Source organism: Melanotaenia boesemani, chromosome 20 (genome assembly GCF_017639745.1).
Source record: "Melanotaenia boesemani isolate fMelBoe1 chromosome 20, fMelBoe1.pri, whole genome shotgun sequence".
NCBI lineage: Eukaryota > Metazoa > Chordata > Actinopteri > Atheriniformes > Melanotaeniidae > Melanotaenia > Melanotaenia boesemani.
The window spans coordinates 24,837,638-24,853,774 of NC_055701.1; the positions used below are offsets into that span (position 1 = coordinate 24,837,638).

Genomic DNA, 16,137 nt, shown 5'->3' on the forward strand with positions numbered 1-16,137 from the left:
TGACCCTCAAAGTGCTGCCTGACTGGTCCAGATGAGAGTGGGCTCTCTGAAGCAGGTATATGATTGCATCTTCAACCCCAAGCCCATTACGGTATGCAAACTGTAGTGGGTCCTGAAAGGTCTTCACCTGCTTGCTGAGGTGAGCCAGTAAGAGTCTCTCCAGGACTTAACCATAACCATCAAACTGAGGTTTTATGAGCTTCAGACATGGATTCTCTTTTACCCTTAAAAACGTCCCCTGCAGTTGGGTGTGTTGAAGAGACTTCATTTACACACAAGCTGTGAACCGACTTGTGGAAGCAGATTAAAGCTGCCTTGTTCAACATGACATTTCTTTGTCACTTCTCTGCCATCAGTCCTGAAATTTGATGAATTATTTTCTGTTCACGAGTCATGGCTTCTAGTTGAAGCTCGGGGGTGTTGTCCTCCCTTATTTTTATTTGTCTGCTGGTAAAAGAGAAACAGAGACACCATTTCCTGTTTTTAATAAATAAAAATGTTGTTCAAAAAATTGGACTATTCATAATGTTTCCTGGAGATGTGCTCTCATCGTAGATTTGCTAAATGGACCTTTGTGTTTCCCGCCTTTTGTTTTTGAATGATTTCATTTTGCAGCATTAACCAGGTTTAGAGCTGAAACAGATTTAAGAATTTTATGAATTCTTTCAGTCAGAAGCTGATTGAACAGGCTTGTTTTGCTGTCTGCTGTCTCTCCACCAGCCACAGACAGTTGGTTTATTCATTTGTCCAGTAGAAGAGAGCAACAGCTAAAATAACCCGGCTGGGGCAGATATGGACTAATGACTTTCCGCTGCCACCACCATGAATTCTTGGGGAATTTTGTTGAAGGTGGGGAATTTTTTTTCTACTTTACCACCTACTGAATTATCTACTATTTCTGTACTTAAAGTCTTTGTTCTGCTTATGTAGTGATCTCAGACACGTCGGCTGGCGAATGAGTCACTTGTAAAACTGAAGTGACGCTCTGCTCAGAAGGAACATGAATGATTGAACAAGTACATGTGATTTAAATAGGAATATTTGAATAAGTAAACAGCTAATGAGATATTAAATTCGCACATTTTTTTTTTTTACATTTTCTTATGTTGCAGTCTTGAGCTAATATGATTTAAATGATCAGTTTTTCCACTCAGTCTGCACTCAGGATCCAATGATTGCAAAAACAGACCTTTGAGGTGACTAAAGTATTGATTGATCATCTCTGAGATGTTTCGCCTGTTGGATCAATACTATGCAGCATGAATGGCAAACTTCATTTTTGGTTCCTTAACACTTACACCAACAAAAATATGAATTACAGGCAGAACATTTTACTGTTTCTCAATATTTTGTCTTTTAGTATATGTTTAACTTTACAACAGAAGAATTTCCAAAAACATGCAACAAATAACTGGGAAATTATATAACCTTAAAAAGGTCAATCTATAAATGAACCGTATAAATAATCACACACAGGAATGGCCCAGAATAACTCTCATTATGTCCTCGACTGGCCCAGTTAGATCCATGACTTAAACCTAGTTTAATTTAAATAATTTTAGCATTAAGCTGCAGCATAACAAAAGGTTAACAAAATAGACATTATAATGGCTCTCATGTGTTTTACAGGCCCAACACCATTCTGCGATTGCGGTTCAACCACTTTGCCACCGAATGCAGCTGGGACCACCTCTACGTGTACGACGGTGACTCCATTTATGCTCCCCTTCTGGCTGCCTTCAGGTATGTCTGTTGATGTGACTGTAAACCTGTTTGCAGTAAGTTGCCTCTCTTTACCAAAAGTCAAATTTTCCAATCAAATCATTACAATGTAAACATCATTTCCCCAAAAATGTTTTGTGTTTATGTTTGTATATGTGGATGTGGCTCTTATTTGATCTATTTTACTTTATATCTTTTTTATAATGTTCACTGTGAAGCACTTTGTGATTCTTTCTGTGAAAAGTGCTATATAAATAAATGTTACTTACCTTTAACCTTTCATTAAGAGAAGTACCAAAGGAGTCATTTTTAGTGTTTTCACTCAATTTTGTAGATATGTAGATGTCAGTGCCAGATATCTGTAATCGCATATATACAATTATAAACTCCTATACACAGTATTGGTAAAAAGTTTGGACATACTTTCCCATTCAATCCAGTGGGAAATTGTGTCCAAACTTTTGACTGGTACTGTATGTTTGGTACTGCAGACTCTTCTGACCACAGAGTACATGTCCACCGTCTTTCTGTCTGAGAAAAGCTTGTGACCAGAGTACTCTGCAGTATTTCAGTGTGGAGTTGTTAAATGATTTCCTCTGTGAATGATACAGTTTCAGGTTACATTTCTGCAGCAGCAAACTGTGTTGAGGCCATTTGCATCAAGCAGTGGTCTTGCTGAATTTCTGTTTTTTCAAAATGTCTTTCACTGTAGATTTTGAAAGACTGAAATTATTTTACACTTAAAAATATTTTTTATTTAACTAAAAAATAAATCTCTGATAGAATTTTGGAAGTGTTGAACTATGACCCTTCCTTGTTAGATAAAACTAAACTTTGGTGGATGTTTTTTGTTTGTTTTTGAGATTTTTAGCAGGAGCAGACCAGCTTTCCAAAAGAAAGCACGGTGCACTGGAGGATAAATCAGCAGAGCTTAGAGCCACAACCAGAAAGTTCAGTGAAAAGTGAGGGTTTGGATGTAGCGGCACCTTCTGCTTCACGGCCCGGTTCTGCTTGCTTCTCGCGCGCCGACTGTAGGCGGTAACACACCTGCGCGTGCCGACTGTAGGCGGTAACACACCTGCGCGTGCCGACTGTAGGCGGTAACACACCTGCGCGTGCCGCGCTGTCAGCACAGCAGCACTTTGTTGGAGGGATGTTAGCCTGTTAGCTTAGCTTAGCTGTTTTCAACCTGAAGGGTGACAACAGCTGCATAACGGGCGTGACGTGACTCCGTGAGACTGTCAACATCTGTCAACCGATTAACTTATCAATATAATAATAATGATACTTACTATTATTGTATTGATCAGTTATTAAGTTCATTATTATTTTATTAGTTTGATAAGCTATTTATATTCAATATTACTAATTAGTCATGAATCAGATCAATAAGCTTTAAATTTATTTATTATCAATTTTTGTAAAGTTTATTTTTTAAACAATAAAATAAAAAAGAAAAATCGGAGTATGATCCCAACCAAGGCTGTGATCCTGTGGCAAAAGGACTGTTAGGAGCAGGAGGCCAGACTTCAGGGACTGTGTGAAAGCATAAAGTAATAAAAAGAATTGCAATGCCACTTTCGTGTCTTCTTTGCAGCGGCCTGATTGTTCCTGAGCAGTATGGCAATGAGACGGTTCCTGAGGTGGTGTCTCAGTCTGGCTACGCCCTGTTGCACTTCTTCAGTGATGCTGCCTACAACCTGACTGGCTTCAACATTTCCTACAGGTGAGAGAATCATTTTGTTTTTAGCTATTACCATGTCTCACACATCCTCCTACACACTGGACAGGCAGTTACAGTAGCTGATAATCTTCAGAGCTGAATTAGAAGTGCTCTCCTGTATCATGGTTTGTTTCCAAACATCCATTAGTAGTTCTAATCACTTCATAAAAAACAGCCACAAGTGGGTAGCACCATGAGGACCTTGGAACACATCATTTCTGTGCCACCAGCTGAGATTATTTTAGGTGACAGGTCCACTTCACCCTCTGCCAGTCGGATGATGACTCTTTCTAAAGACGGTCATGAATCTGGACGTGTGGATCTGTCTGTATGCTGGTGCAGCTGCTCGACACCATGTTAGCAAAGGATCATTTAGAGCTGCTGTCGTCCATTTTCAGCTGGATGTTGTTGCTGTGTCAACAGTGACATCATCAACTGTTTACACACACTCACCTGGTTCTCTCTCTCTTTCTGTGTGTGTGTTTGTGTGTGTGCGTGTGAGAGAGAGAGTGAAAGAAACATACATTATTCAGAAAAATCTGACTTTCAGGTGAAATTTATGGACAATGTATAAAGTTCACGCTACAGTGATATTATATCATCAAAGTAGTGGATTTAAGAAGAATTATGCAGTGGTCATTTCTTTATTTAAAACAAATTACTGGAACAAACACTTGATTTATGTCCAGTGAGGCTTGGCATTCTTGCCTCCAGTGTTGGCATCGCTGGTGGATGAATGTGGATGAATGTTCGGTGGTGGTCGGAGAGGCCATCAGTTTCCGTCAGTCTGCCCCAGGCCAGCTGTGGCTACACATGTAGCTTACCATCACCAAGGATGAATGAGTGATGGAATAATGGATACAATGTAAAGCGCTCCGGGAGCCTTGAAAAGCGTTATAGAAATTAAATTCATTATTATTATTATTATTATTATTGCACTCTTGGAGGGCTTCCCTCGAGTCTGAGGTTCTGGAGTACAGGGTTATGACCCTCTACACCAGTGATTCCCAACCTGGGCTCCCAGACCTCCTAAGGGGGTTCCCCAAAAAGCACAGGGTGTCCTCGAGGTTTTGCCTGTACAAAGCCCGTGTGGTTGTTAAAACACAGAGAGGAGACGAGTGAATACAGTGATGTCATCCAGACACTACACTTTGGGTGACCAGTCAGTTTTCATCCATGTACTGTTTGGTTTAGTGAGACCAGTGAGCTGGTGGAGCCACAGTGGTAGAGTAATCTTGGTTTTTCCTGCATCATTTCATTAATGAAACATGTCTGAGAAACACCACAGTGCAGATGATTTGTGCCTATAAAAAAAGGAGGCTATCTGTTGGTAGTTACCTTAACGTTGGTTTTATCAAAGGACAGGACTGAGCCAGAATGCACCAAGCTAGTTAATGAAAACATAAAACCAAGCACGGGGGGGGGGGTTAGAAGTTGCATGAAGGGGGTCCTCAAGGAGAAGGGGTTGGGAACCACTGATCTGTATGACGACTCAGCTGTTCCCACAGGCTTTCTGTGGGATTCAGGTCTGGAGAAAGTGCAGGTCACTCCATTTGAGGGATCCCAGCCTCCAGCAGATCCTCTCTGATGACGCAACCTGGATGAGCTGGGGCATCGTCGTCCATCCAGGTGAAATCAGACCTGTGTTGCTCATGCAGAGGCCCAATGTCCTGACAAATGATATAGTATGGGCTTGTCACGGTACCACTGAGGTTTATGGGCAGTTCTGTATTGACTAGACACACCTCTCTAGATTGTAGCCACCACCTACAAGTTGGCTGATGCATAGTGTTCTCCTTGACGTCACCATCAGTGTTGGTGGCCATCATTTCTGCTGAATGTAAACAGACTTTCATCAGAGAACAGTACTGAGGCCCACTGGTTCCGCATCCAACCCAAATACTCTCAGGTCCATGCAAGACAATGATGTCTGTGTGGTGGTGTGGTCATGTAGCATGCAGACCATGTAGATGTAAGCAGTTTTAATGGTCTGACGTGATCCTTGGTTGTCTCTCAACTCCCTTAAATGTGACTGGAGTTAAGTTATATTCACCATGATTATAAGTACATGCTGAAATTTTAATCTAAAAGCTGAATATTCTAACTTTTCATGAGTGGTATATTTAATGTCCACCTTCTTTTGAGTCACATTGCTTGGTAGCAGAGAAAAGACTTTTCACCTTTCTTTTCAAGAAGAAATTAGTTTTACAACTATTTACTTCCACCCAGCTTTTCAGTTTTATTTCAGCTCCTTTCACTGAAGTGAAGAAAACTCCTAACTTTCCAGTTTTGACTTAGTTTATTTCTGATCATCTGCTCAGTGCGTCTGTTGCGTTTGAATTATGTCATTGATAAATTTGTGTTTAATAAGGCTGATTTATTGCTCTGTCGCTGTCATTACTCACATCCATTTGACACATTCCAGTTGGGATTAGTTGGCATCAAAAGGGGAGGAAGCCTTTTGTTGATATTTGTTGTTGAATATGTAAATGGACAATACATGGATCTTTGACCCGAGAAAACAAAAAGACTTGCAATGATAAAAAACAAAAGCTGAACTTGACGAAGAAGCCTAACAATTAAAAGTGGAGTCCCTCGTAAACATCTGTAAAGTGTACAGTAAACCAGTGCCATCCTCCTTCTCTTATTGGTACCGTTGTCATGACGATGGGTTCAACGCAGGCTGAGATACACACAGTTGGATGAAAGTGAAGTGCCCCTGGGCCCCCTCGGCTTTGGTGTCTGGGAGAGGTGGAGCTTAAACATCAAACTAAGGCACTGAAGGAACATTAAAGAATGACGAGTCTTTTGTGCCTCCGTCCCTCTGCCGGGATGTTTGTCTTTGGGAAGAGAGAAATTACCATTTCACTGCGGCATCTGTCTTTGATGGACAAAAGGTTTCTTTTCTTAGTTTACAGCTAAACGTGTGACTATATATATATTTTTTTTTTTTCTTCTTTTTTTTCTGCCTTTACTAACCCTAAAAACAGAAATTTCACTAACATAACCAGAGAGCTGGATTGGAAGAAAATAGAAAAATCACAAGCTCACCATATTATTATCTAAAACCAAAAAGTCTGGTAATTCATTCCACACCACCATTTCTCTGTAATTCACTGTCTTCTTGTTGGTTCTAGGAGGCAGTTTTTAGAGGCAACAGATGAGCCCTGCTGACGTCTGCCTCACTAAACGATTGCATGTCTGAAAAAAATAATAAACCTATATGGAATATTTCTGGTGTTTTGGTCATAACTTCTTTTTTTTAATTACAAAAATATCCATGACTATTGCATCCTACATGCTACACTTAACCAGACTAGATGGATTTTCATTATACTTCCACTGGTCGTAGCTTCCAGCTTGTCAGAGTTTGTGGCAGGGGGGCATCCTGCAGCCATCCTCCATATGTAAGGCTGGAAAACTGTCAGAATCTAAGGAAGTTAAACTGGTTTTTGGAGTATTCAGTTCAGAAAATCACCTTCTCTTGCAGAGATAATGACTAGTTTGGTCTTTTAGTATGGCATGAGTAATAAATCTGTGTTCATTTTTAAACCCCTTATAAAAATCCCAAATTTCTGTGATAAATGTAGGCTACATTTTTTCTCTCCTGTAAGTGTTTTGGGATCCCCATGGGGGTCAGGAACCCCAGCTTGGGAAAGGCTGGTTTATGGGAACATGCAGTTCTGTGATGTACAGTCTGGTTGTTGGAAAGTACCTGATGGGCTTGGAAAGCATCAGTATTCTGGTTTCCCTGAGCCTCCGGCTTTGTATCGGTGATGCTGACAATTTTTGCAGCAGGTGCTTCGTAAACGAATGAAGCTGAAGGGGGATGATGCATATTTTAGCTTTAAGCCTGGATGCAGCTGCAGGTGCTGCTCACACAGAAGCAAAAAAAGGTGTTTGATGTTTTTGTTTTGGATTCTAGTTTCTCACTTCTCCTGTTTTCCACTCGGTTTCTCTTTTAAAGGGTGAACACGTGTCCTAACGACTGCTCCGGCCGAGGCGAGTGTCGCGTGGGAAACTCCACCAGTTTGGTTTACTGCGAGTGTGAAGTCAACTGGAAGGGGGAAGCCTGCGACGTCCCCTACTGCCCGGACAACTGCAGCTACCCAGACAGAGGGCGCTGCCAGGACAAGACCTGCGTCTGTAAAGGTGGATGGCAAGGTGGGCTGGCATCACAGCAGCATCTCACATGACTGCTATTAAACTCCTACATAATCTACATTTAGCCGCCACGACTCAATTTGATCAGCCAGAATAATTTATGTCTGACTTGAAGATTCAATCACCGTTTATAAAGCAGTATTACTGTTTTAGTGGCAAAGTAAATGCAATGCATCAGCCGTCCTGAAGCCTTTCTGTTTCATACTAAGCTGCTGAATCGTAGCCAAAGTATAAAGTGATTAGATCTAAGAACAGAGACTAAAGCTCATTAGAGTCTGACCAGATCTGTGATTTGATTCATTAAGAGAGGAAAGTAAAACAATTTATGTAAACTGTGATTAAATGCCCACAGAGTTGTGCTCATCATAAGCGCTGTGGAAAATGGCTCCGATTATTGTGTATAAATGCCATTTACTGAAATAAAAACCACTTTTAAGTTTTAATGAGGATGTTACAGTAAAATTAACAGACTCAGCCGGGCCAGCCGTCATTCAGAGAGGGATCGTTTCCATTCAGTTGTAACGCTTGACCAGATGGTGCCATACTGGCCACTAAAATGGCCATTTTGGAGACCGTCCCTGAACTGCCTGAACCAAAACCTCTAATTTTGTCCTTCACTTTATCAGAGTTGGCCTTTGCTGAGGTGATGTTCACACATTATACTATGATTAGATAAAGGTTTAGAACAAGTTGTATTCATCCTGAAGGATGTTTTTTTTAGGCAAGCCTGAAATATTTTTCATTTTTGCTATGAACCGTCATCTATTCTTTACCAGTAACACATGTCTACTGATATTTACACATCTAAACAATTGTGCTCCCTTTACTATGACTATTTACTACTATTTACTATGTATTGAAATAGACCTTGTGGTTACAGTGATGTAGATAAGATAAAATAATGCTTCATTCATTTCGTAGATCGAGAAATTCAGAAGTTAAGCAGCGAATAGCAAGTAAACAGTAGATATATTAAAATTTAGCAGAAAAAATACTACAATAAAAATTTACAATAAGAGTTTATAATGATAGAATTTTGTGTGCAGCATCCTATTATTTGCAATAATAGAATAAAAAGTGTAATAAACATTCCAGATGGCAGGGATTTGGAAAAAATTGCTCTTGTAGATGAGACTGATTTAGTCAGATGTTAAAGTGTACATGAGTAACATCGTCAAAGAACAATATTTACTATGTACAATGCTGTAGTATGTGTGGGCTTCTTGCACTGAAGGTGCAGCAGTCTGTAGCTGAAGGAGCCACTACGAAGAAAATTTCTTGCCATTTTTTCTTTTCCTTTGTACAACAAAAATAAGAATCAATGTTTTTCAACAAACAGTGTTTAAATGATTAAAACTTGAAACATTAATGGGGTAACAAACACTTACTTTTGTGATTGCAAACCCAGATCAAGAGGTACCGACCTCACACGTTGACCAACACATTTCTGATAAGATTTATCTTTATCACTGAAAAATGTACTCTACCCAGTGGCAAAGGAGGCTGTTAAAAGGTTAAAAGCAAAGTTTTATGGTACAATCTGTTGGAAGGGTGCTTGTTTCAGTACACTACCCCGAACCAGGGATAAAACCTTTATTTACATATTTAACAATAATTTAGTGTTGCTTTTTGTTGTGGAATTGAAGGAAATGTGAGTTAACTTTCCAGGAATACTTTTTTTTATATCAAGCACACCTGATCACCAAGCTGTTTTTAATCTGTCTTCTTTTGCCTTTCTTTTTTGGTGACTCAAATCAACACTTCTTCAGCTTTCTCTTCCCCACAGCATCCATCTGCTGTCACCCACTGGACTTCATATGAACTTTGCCGGATCAGCTTCTTTTTTGTTGTCATGGCCTGACACTGTCTCTCTCTCTCTATCTCTCTGTCTTTCTCTTTTTTTTCTAATCAGACCATCTGTGTTCCTGCCGTCTATTAGCTCTGCACGAGCAGAGACGACGGCTTCATTTAACTGCAGTTATATCAGCAGCTCATCTAATTACCAAAGCTGAGGGAGTTTACAAACAGATTGGTATTTTCTTTTTGTGGTGTTTTCCACATGGCACCCTTGATGCACTTTTTGCTCCCTGCTTCCAAATGATCTAATTTTCTGCAAACAAGTGGAAAATGCACATAAATGTCTCTGCAGTCTAGTCACCATTGCAGTTAATCTGCCTTTTTATAGATGCAGAAACCTTCAAAAATAACACTTTTTTTTTAAACGGATACAGTAGCTGTAAATGGGCAAAGCAGCCACGATTGTTTGAGTTAATCACTTCCTTTCCTGCCTTATGCTGCCTGTTTGTTGTGATAACCATCAATAAGTTTCTCCAAGCCAGTAAAGACAGGATTAGTTTGAACAGGTAGGACAGGCAGGCTGCAGATTAGCAGGACCTGTTTACCCCGACATAACCTGCATGACTGAAAAGATTAACAGGAAACAGCCAATCTGACTCAGTGCTTGTTTTCCAGAAGTCTCTTCCGAATCTTTTCCCTTCATTCAGGACTGATTCCGGTTCATGATAGAGTTATTGTTTTTCTTCATAAACAGAGGAAGGCACGTCTGGCCATGAGCATCTGTTTATATTAACCCAGTCTGAACAAAGTAAATTCTCTAAAGCATCTTGGAGATTTTTTTTCTCTTATTTCTTCTTCAACCTATCGTCTTTTTTAAATGCAAGCAGGCTGCAGGATAATTAACTGAACTAATGAAGCCTGTTGAAGTTTATTCCTCTCTTAATATGTGGGCTTTTTCCTATTTTCTCATTTCATTTAAAGGCTGCGTTTTTCCTTGTGTTTAATGTTTGCCTAATATTGCAAGAAGTGAATAAACTAAATCTCCTCGCTACTTGACTCTGTGGTTTTCCTTCCTCCTCAGGTCCAGACTGCTCGGTGTCTGTTCCTGCTAACTCCTCCTTTTGGAGCCGGGAGGAGTATCCCGAAGCCGGTTTGGCCCGGGCTTCCCACAAGGCCGTACTGGATCAGGGCATCATGTGGGTTGTTGGAGGCTACGTCTTCAACGCCTCGGACTATCACATGGTGAAAGCGTAAGTTGAAGATCTTCAGTCTGATTTCAGACATTTTGCTGCAGCTCTCCCTCCCTGAGAACAGAGAGATGTTCGTCCTCTTGTTGCTACGCGACTGTGCTGGAAAAATCTGAATATTTTTAATGTAGATAGACCTTCTGCTGAGTGCTAAAGTTGTATTTGGCTGTAAGAGAAACCATGGCACTTCCTGTCTGTTAAAAATGGACAAGGAAAGAGAGATGGCAGAATGAAGGATGTTATTAAAACCTTGCTGGATAAGCTGGTGCTCCTCACCCTGTACTCCACCCAGGTCACTCCTGTTTTGGGTTTTTAAGGAATTGCCAGCAGGCCAGTGGCTTTTTATTTCTATTAGTATTCAGTCCACTTAAAATGATCTCGGCTTAGTTGGATCAGAGCCGATCATTAATCCTATTACCACACCCTCCAGAATTTAGCTGCTTTGATGGTTTTGACCTAAATTAGCTGATTTTTGTGGCAGTTTTTACGAAGACTTGCAACAAAAGTTTATATTTTTATTTTTTTCCTTGGAAAAGCACATGCAATTTATTTTAGATGTCATTTATTGGATTCTGAATGTTTGTCAACTGATGACAGTACAATGTTGAACGCAGTCCAACCTCTGGGATTTATTTAGTATTTTTAGGCTGTGGGGTCTTTCTTAGACAGTTGTGGGATAGGAAAGTGAGTCAGAGGGAAAGCGAGAAGGTACACTGGGATTCGAATCTGGGCCGGCTGCTGTAGCCTCTGTTTGGGAGGCAGCAGCTCAACCAGTTGAGTTAAACGACTTGAATGCTGGGGAAATGTCATGCATGGTGCTTCACAGGGATTTGTGGTGCTGCAGGTTTGCAAAGAGTTCTTCCCAAAAATTTCCAAGGATGGACAATCTGTTTAAGATGGTTGTAGTAACCCCTGAAAGCCACCACAGAACTAGTATTGAAAGACTCAGACTCTCTGAGGGTTGTGTGGACTGGGGAAAACCCCCAGAGGAGAACTTTGGACTTGTTGTCTCTGCTGGTATTCGCACCACACATAAAATTACTGTTGCATAACTGTTCATGAACCCATTTTTTCACTGTTGTTTCATTCCTTTGTTTGTTTTTGGTTTTTAGAAGCTAATTTCAAGAACTGTTGCTCATATGACCGATCATTTACCCGTGTTTACAAGTTAGATTTGCAATGATAATTCAGATGTTGTGCAAGTTCATTCAGCAGCTTAGCAGATGGTTTCTCTCGTGCAAAGAAAGTTTCTGAAATAGAGGCTGAAAAATCAGGTTCCTGATGTCCCAGGATTCCTGGAAAGGCCCCGGCGATGCAAGCATAGAAGAGGAGAAGAGTATAGGCAAAACCAGACGTCCTTTCTTTGGTTTTACCATTTAAACACACATCGATTTGTTTTCCTGCTGTAATATTTGTATTTGTACACATTTGTAGAGATCAGGTTTTAATTCTGTAGGATCTGTTTACATTGAGCATATCACGTTTGTTCTATTATTATTATAACTTTAAACTGTATTTGCAGAGAGTAAAGTGTCTGAGGCTATAGATATTTTAGAAATAACATCTTTAAGTGTTTTCTTGAGATCTGGGTTGCTGGCAGGAATTAGGAGGACGCACAAAATGGAGCAAGACCATCATTATTAAGTGAAAAAGGCCCTTAATAAGAAGTTTTACTGTCAAGCTGAGCTCACCTTTCTTGTACTTTTCCTTTCTGTAGGTACAACCTCAGCAGTAAAACCTGGCAGGCCCTCAACCCCGCTGTTAACATTGTCACACCACGATACGGCCACTCGCTAGCTCTGTATGAGGTGAGTACGTGAAGACAATATAATATGAACTCCATGTTTCATTACTTTGTTGCATCTTGCAGATTATTGTTGTCTCTGCCGGAACTAACGTGTAAATCTCTGGGTTTTGGTGCTACAGTGAAATGGTTGGTGAAGCTCTTCCTCCAGCAGCTGCAGAAAGATGGTTAGAAGCTGCTGATGGAATAATAAATTAGAGGGAGGTGGATTGGGAGGAAGATGCAGTCCGTCTGCTTCGTGGTCTGACAGAAGCACATCTGAGTTGCAGTAACTATAATAAACAGGTTGCACTGGGGTCTGCAAACTTGCAGAACCAATCTTAAATGAGATCACTGCCACTACGAGTAACAGATGGAATTCATACTTTTACTACAGGTGATTCACATCGAGCACAAACTGCCTCACAGATGGAAAAGTTTCTTTAAACTAACTGGAAACTGTGACTTTTGTAGAAATGGACATTTGTTTAGTTAAAATCTTAAATTTGGTCTGTTCATAGATGATCTGGTTGAGAGAACATTTATCATGTCGACTTCTGTTTTTCCAAGCTTCTCATTACAGACATAATTCATCTCCAGCTTTTTAGTTGTAGAGTCTTGGTCTGTCTTTTGGGTCCAGTGATAATGAGTCGGTGTTATTATTCATAACCCAAGGACAGGAGGAGACTCCCTTATGATTTTCTGTTGCTGTGTTACAGTTTTGTTATGTTTCATTAGAATCATTATAATGATGGTAGTGTACGTCTGCTACTTGGATTCAGTCATAATGAGTGATTATGTGTGTTACAGGTCACTTTTGGCCTCCTACCCTCAACAAACTGCAATAATCTGAAAATTTAACATGACATCATAACTTTCATGCTTTGGGGGTCCAAAACCTGCAGGGATGAGTCCTGAAGGGGTGAAAGCCAGGCTTTGTGGTTTTTTTGACAGAGATTTCTTGGAAATTCTACCAATCATTAAAAGAATTTTAAGGATTTAAACTCTTTAAATGAGATTTTAATTACTTGATCTTGCTATTGTTGTTGTTCTTACTTTTTGCGACAAAAAGATGCCCCATGAAGTCCCATTAAACCTACATTTTTAAATCTTCTGCTTTCTGTGAAATTAAGCTGTCATTTTCGAGATTAATAGAATTTTTAGTGTTCACAACTGTGCATGTGGAAAAAAAACTGTTGACAAAATTAAAAGTTGAGTTCTAAAACATTTAAAGGGAGACTTGTGCCATATGCACTAACACAGCCACAATGACGGCCAGATTGATGAATAAAAATTTACCCAAATAAACAAAAAAGTCCATAACAATGCATGAGGTTTAATGATAATGTTTCACTGTAGCGTTCCAGATACAGGTCAATATCTTGATGACATAACAAAGCTACTTCTGGATTAACAATGCTACCAAACATTAAATAGACAAATGAATAACTAAAATGGACCCCTGACTTTTGGTGCCCTATGCACCACAGTGCATGACTGGTGTGGTGGGAGCCGCGATGGGACCACAGCTGCTGAGTTAGCTGCTAATAAAGTCAGTTCTACACAGCACAGTCTGGAAAGAAACCACTGAAGAGGAACTGGATGCTCCTGTTTTCCTGGATTTGCCCAGGATGACTGGTGTTGGTTGTATGTGTGAATGCTCACAGGCCTCTACCTGAACGGGGGGCTTGGTGGATTTGGGTGGGGAAGGAGGCTGTCAAGCTCAAAGCTGGTCATGAGGTCTCCTTAGGAGCCCAGAAGAGCTGCTGCTTCGGCAGTCAAATGAGTTCAGTGTTTGTCTAATCACTGCAGAGGAGTGTTTTTCCACCATAAGGCCGCCATATTGGCAAAAAAAAAAAAACAACAAAAACAAAACCATCACCAGACTTTATCATTTAACCCTCCACATCTCGTCTTTGTTTCTTTCAGGGGAAGATCTACATGTATGGAGGAAAGATCGACACCACAGGCAACGTGTCGAGCCAGCTGTGGGTCTTCCACATCCAGAACCAAAGCTGGGTCCTCCTAAGCCCCCATGTCAAGGACCAGTACGCTGTGGTGGGACACTCGGCTCACATTGTGCCTCCCACCCAGGAAGGGGACAGTCCTGTGATGCTGGTCCTGTTTGGACACTGTCCTCTGTATGGTTACATCAGCCAGGTGCAGGAGTACGACATTAGTAAGTTTAAGAGGGAACACATTTCAGACTCCGGTTCATCTGATCATCCACATTAGTGACAGAAAAGCAGAGCTTACCATAGAGACTCACTGTCTTTTAAAAGCTAATCTGCCTGAGGAAATGGGATGAATTAACCTTCTACCGTAGCCCACAGACTGGAAAATGTCCCCTATTTGCTCACAAGTCAGAGTAATTTGGATATTGTTACCTGTCAAACGCAGCCTGATCCCACTTTCATAGCCATAATGAGTTTGAACATAGAGTCTTTTTAAAGTCCATCTCACTAGTAAAACGCTGGAACTGATCTCCATCCTTAAGTTCTGATCTCTCTTCCACCGAGTAGATATCAGCAGCTGTGATATCTGCTCAGTGGTAATTCTTTACATTGTTATATCTTGAAGTTGGTTTGTGTTGCTGAGTAAAATACTGAAATGTGACCCTTCAGTTTCGAACACTTGGAGCGTTGTGAGCACAGTCGGCGCTCTGGTCCAAGGCGGCTACGGCCACAGCAGCGTTTTTGACCCCGGCACCAGAGCCATCTACATCCACGGAGGCTACAAGGCCTTCAGCGCCAACAAGTACGGCCTAGCAGGAGACCTGTACAAGTTTGACGTGGACAAGAGGAAATGGTGAGTTTATTTAGCTGCAGATGCAGCAAACTGTGCAATTTAACCACAACTTCTAAATCTTTCTGCTCTGGCCTACAAAGCAAAGTTTTAATGAAAGTTTTTGTCACTTCAGTAATGCAGCAGTGTAACAGAACACATGTACTGCATAGTAAACTGAAAATAACCAGGACCCTCATTTATCAGCTGTGCTTACGCACAGATTTGTGTGTATTTAGTGCATGAGAATATTTTTGGTCTGACTTGCTTAGTCAGTGATTTAAACTAAGGAGTTCTTTAAGCTGCTTCACATCTCATGTAAAAGTAGCATCTAAAATATCCACCTCTGTGTTTCTGTGCAGGACCATCCTGAGAGACAGTGGCTTCTTCCGCTACCTTCACACGGCGGTGATCGTGAGCGGCACGATGCTGGTGTTTGGTGGAAACACCCACAACGACACGTCCATGAGCCACGGCGCCAAATGCTTCTCCTCTGACTTCTTGGCCTACAGTTTGGGTCAGTAACACTCACATACACACAGACATTGTGCTTTTACACTAGACACAGTTCTGGTTCTGTAGTCTCAGAACCTTAGGGCTTTCTGGTGAATCGGCATGTGGTCACACCAGTTTAACCAGATCAAAGTGGGCAGACTTTGCTACGTGGAAGTAGACACAAGCAGCTCGGACATTTGGTCCAGTAAGTCGATGGTTCCAACCTATGGTTTCCTAAAATAAAATTTGGCTGTATTCAGATGATTGAGGGAATTTCATAAGATGTTCGGATGTCAACACCGACTTACATAAATCTCCGACCGAAATTTAAAGTGGTTGCTAGGCAACAGTGCCATTCAGGTTTTCCTCTAAATGAATGAGTCCAGTGGTTCATCAGTCTAAATTAGCTTGTGCTCATTTGA

The 16,137-nt window shown here is 40.8% G+C and overlaps 1 protein-coding gene across 3 annotated transcripts in view; it reads left to right on the plus strand.

Moving 5' to 3' along the window:
- atrn (attractin) overlaps positions 1 to 16,137 on the plus strand; it is a 156,453-nt gene that overhangs the window by 15,877 nt on the left and 124,439 nt on the right. For all 3 annotated transcript variants that reach the window (XM_041972699.1, XM_041972700.1, XM_041972701.1), the window contains exons 3-10: positions 1,630 to 1,743; positions 3,320 to 3,448; positions 7,413 to 7,609; positions 10,488 to 10,656; positions 12,371 to 12,461; positions 14,366 to 14,615; positions 15,061 to 15,244; positions 15,583 to 15,737. In XM_041972699.1, the coding sequence (XP_041828633.1) occupies positions 1,630 to 1,743; positions 3,320 to 3,448; positions 7,413 to 7,609; positions 10,488 to 10,656; positions 12,371 to 12,461; positions 14,366 to 14,615; positions 15,061 to 15,244; positions 15,583 to 15,737 (1,289 nt within the window). The remainder of the gene's footprint in view (positions 1 to 1,629; positions 1,744 to 3,319; positions 3,449 to 7,412; positions 7,610 to 10,487; positions 10,657 to 12,370; positions 12,462 to 14,365; positions 14,616 to 15,060; positions 15,245 to 15,582; positions 15,738 to 16,137) is intronic.